Source organism: Mus musculus, chromosome 2, assembly GCF_000001635.26.
Source record: "Mus musculus strain C57BL/6J chromosome 2, GRCm38.p6 C57BL/6J".
NCBI lineage: Eukaryota > Metazoa > Chordata > Mammalia > Rodentia > Muridae > Mus > Mus musculus.
In genome coordinates this window covers 89,095,141-89,098,666 of record NC_000068.7, presented here as the reverse complement: position 1 = coordinate 89,098,666, position 3,526 = coordinate 89,095,141, and the positions used below count along the sequence as shown (strand labels likewise).

Sequence of the window (3,526 nt, the reverse complement as noted above, 5' to 3'; positions counted from 1 at the left end):
ATTTATTTTTTCAACAATCTCACTTTGATTCCATGAGAACAGCATAAGTTTCATCAAATTTTGATCATGTTTTTAAATGATGAATTAAGAGAGGCATTTTACCTCATTTAACATATGTTCATTTGATTTGTAATGCTGACCCACAGCACTGCTATTTCATTATTACAAAGAATTAATTAATTTATCTGAAGATCCAATCTATTTTGTACTTTTAAAGAGATTTAAAATATAAAAATAATGTTAGGAGCACCTTATATTAGTTTGCCTTTTATTTTCTATTGGCTAATTAGGCAATGCTTCAATCAGTCATTGCAGTCTCCACACTCCTGCATCATCTTATATGAATGTCTGATACAATTAATAAGTTATAGTATTTTGTTCATATGTACAATGTAGTTTCAAGTTATCTTCTGATGTTTCACATCAGTAAAAAATGATAAAAATGGGCACTTCGAGAGTAAACTATCTCTGTCCTCTAACCCGATTTAGAGGAGATACTTTTAGATATTTTTAATCTTTAAATAAAAGTGTAATTGATTTTAAGTAATTAATAATTTTATGTCTCAATTCTATATCAAAGAAATATACTCTTTAATTTTTATAATTCTGTTTAAAATTATAACAAAATCAATCAATGGCATATGAATGTCATATTGATATAATAAAGTTATATGACATTTTTTATCATTATTGCAGATTTTTACATGAACATATTTTGCTTCCACCTTATTTTTGAAAATCATGGAAAACCAGAGCATTGTCAATGAGTTCATACTCTTGGGGCTTTCTCAGAATCCCAAAATTGAGAATATACTCTTTGTGGTATTTCTGTTGGTATACCTAGCAACAATCGGAGGCAACATGATGATTATAGCAACCATCATCTACAGCCCTGCATTGCTGGGTTCTCCCATGTACTTCTTCTTGATATTCCTGTCCTTATTGGATACTTGCACTTCTACTGTTGTCACACCCAAGCTTATTTTAGATTTCTTCTATGAGAGGAAGACCATCTCCTTTGAAGGCTGCATGACACAACTGTTTGCTTTTCACTTCTTCACTGGTGCAGAGGTCATTGTCTTGGCAGCCATGGCCTATGACCGGTATGTGGCCATTTGCAAACCCCTTCACTACTCCTCCATCATGACCTGGAGAGTCTGTGGTGTTTTGTTGGGGGTAGCCTGGACAGGGGGATTCTTACATTCTATTATACAAATTATCTTTACTTTGCAGCTACCGTTCTGTGGACCCAATGTTATTGATAACTATATTTGTGACTTATTCCCATTACTCAAGCTTGCTTGCACTGATACACACATTTTTGTCTTTTTGGTCTTTGCAAATAGTGGCTCTATCTGCATCATTATTTTCTCCTTACTGCTTGTCTCCTATGGTGTCATCTTGTTCTCTCTGAGAGGCCATAGTTCCGAAGGACGACTTAAAGCTCTTTCCACCTGTGGATCCCATATTACAGTTGTTGTTTTGTTCTTTGTCCCATGTATATTAATATATGCACGAACTACATCACCATTCCCATATGAGAAATATGTGGCTATATTTGTCAATGTCATAACACCACTGCTCAATCCTATGGTTTACACTTTCAGGAATAAGGAAATGAAGAATGCCATCCAAAAAATGTGCAGAAGATCTAAAGTGGTTTCTGATAACTATTAAAATATTATACTTATAGTGCTGAAGAGATTGGTCAATGGGTCAGAGCAGTTGCTAATTATGATATGAGTTGGGACTCTCAGAACCCATGTAAGAAGCAAGCCATATCACTCCATGTTTAACCCAATTATCATGAAATTAAGACTAATGAATTCAATGGGCTCACTAGACTGCTAATCAACAAAAGTGAGTTCAAGGATTAGTGGAGACTTTGGCACAAAAGAATGGTATTTGGCGTCATAGATAGTCATAATAAGTACCCCTTTTGGCTCTAAGTTCATGTGTATCGGAAGAAGTACTGTCCACTCCTCATATATACAGATATTTATGTCTCACAGCACATAATAGATAGGCATACATACATTGACATGCACAAAAAACCTTACACTCAGGAAAACTAAAAGCAAAGCGTGAAGGCATCAATACTAATTTGTACAGGTATGGCATTTATGAACTCACTCTGAAGACAAGACATCTTTTTCTATGGTGTACAATAATTTTGAGGTGAGAAAACTGTTTTTCTCTTTTTAAGCTTTTATTCTGACTTTGCTACTCTACATTGTTATGTGATAATTAAAGCCAGCTCATTTTTTAACTCCCTGAATCAAAGAGACTCTTCCTTTTAAAAACAGTAGAATTTTTGACATTCTGATTCTTACTTTTGGAACTAGGAAAATTCTACACATTCTCAATATTTTCATTTAAAAAGTTGTCTTACAAAATAAAGTACATTTGTAATTATGAGAAGATACATATGCAGCTAGAGACATGAGCTACGGGAGGTACTGGTTAGTTCATATTGTTGTTTCACCTATAGGGTTGCAGATCCCTTTAGGTCCTTCGTTACTTTCTCTAGCTCCTCCATTGGGGGCCCTGTGATCCATCCAATAGCTGACTGTGAGCATTCACTTTGCCAGGCCCCGGCATAGTCTCATAAGAGACAGCTATATCATTGTCCTTTCAGCAAAATCTTGCTAGTGTATGCAATGGTGTCAGCATTTGGAAGTTGATTATGGGATGGATCCCTGGATATGGCATTCTCTAGATGGTCCATCCTTTCATCTCAGCTCCAAAGTTTGTCTCTGTAACTCCTTCCATGGGTGTTTTGTTCCCAGTTCTAAGAAGGGGCAAAGTACCCACAATTTGGTCATCATTCTTCTTGAGTTTCATGTGTTTCGCAAATTGTATCTTATATCTTGGGTATTCTAAGTTTCTGGGCTAATATTCACTTATCAGTGAGTTCATATCATGTGAGTTCTTTTGTGATTGGGTTACCTCCAGGTCCATCCATTTGCCTAGGAATTTCATAAATTCATTCTTTTTAATAGCTGAGTAGTACTCCTTTTGTGTAAATGTACCACATTTTCTGTATCCATTTCTCTGTTGAGGGGCATCTGGGTTCTTTCCAGCTTCTGGCAATTATAAATAAGGCTGCTATGAACATAGTGGAGCATGTGTCCTTCTTACCAGTTGGAACATCTTCTGGATATATGCCCAGGAGAGGTATTGCGGAATCCTCCTGTAGTACTATGTCCAATTTACTGAGGAACCGCCAGACTGATTTCCAGAGTGGTTGTACAAGCTTGCAATCCCACTAACAATGGAGGAGTGTTCCTCTCTCTCCACATCTTGCCAGCATCTGTTGTCACCTGAATTTTTGATTTTAGCCATTCTGACTGGTGTGAGATGGAATCTCAGGGTTGTTTTGATTTGCATTTCCCTGATGATTAAGGTTTCTAAACATTTTTCAGGTTCTTCTCAGAATGAGAATCTGAATTCACATACATAGCTTTGAAGTAAAAACGTAGTAAAGGTTTGGTATGCCTATAATCTTATTGTTAGGAAGATGGGA

General features: G+C 36.1%; 1 protein-coding gene across 1 annotated transcript; it reads left to right on the top strand.

Annotated features, from left to right (window-relative positions):
• Positions 1–703: 703 nt before the first annotated feature.
• On the top strand, positions 704–1,729 carry Olfr1220 (olfactory receptor 1220). The gene has a single exon (NM_146900.2). It carries the CDS (start codon positions 742–744, stop codon positions 1,675–1,677), a length of 936 nt encoding a protein of 311 aa, NP_667111.2. The 5' UTR covers positions 704–741; the 3' UTR covers positions 1,678–1,729.
• The last annotated feature ends 1,797 nt before the right edge of the window (positions 1,730–3,526 follow it).

Excerpts from the sequence above, each read along its gene's own strand:
- Olfr1220 (NM_146900.2), top strand. The coding sequence starts at position 742 with ATGGAAAACCAGAGCATTGTCAATGAGTTCATACTCTTGGGGCTTTCT.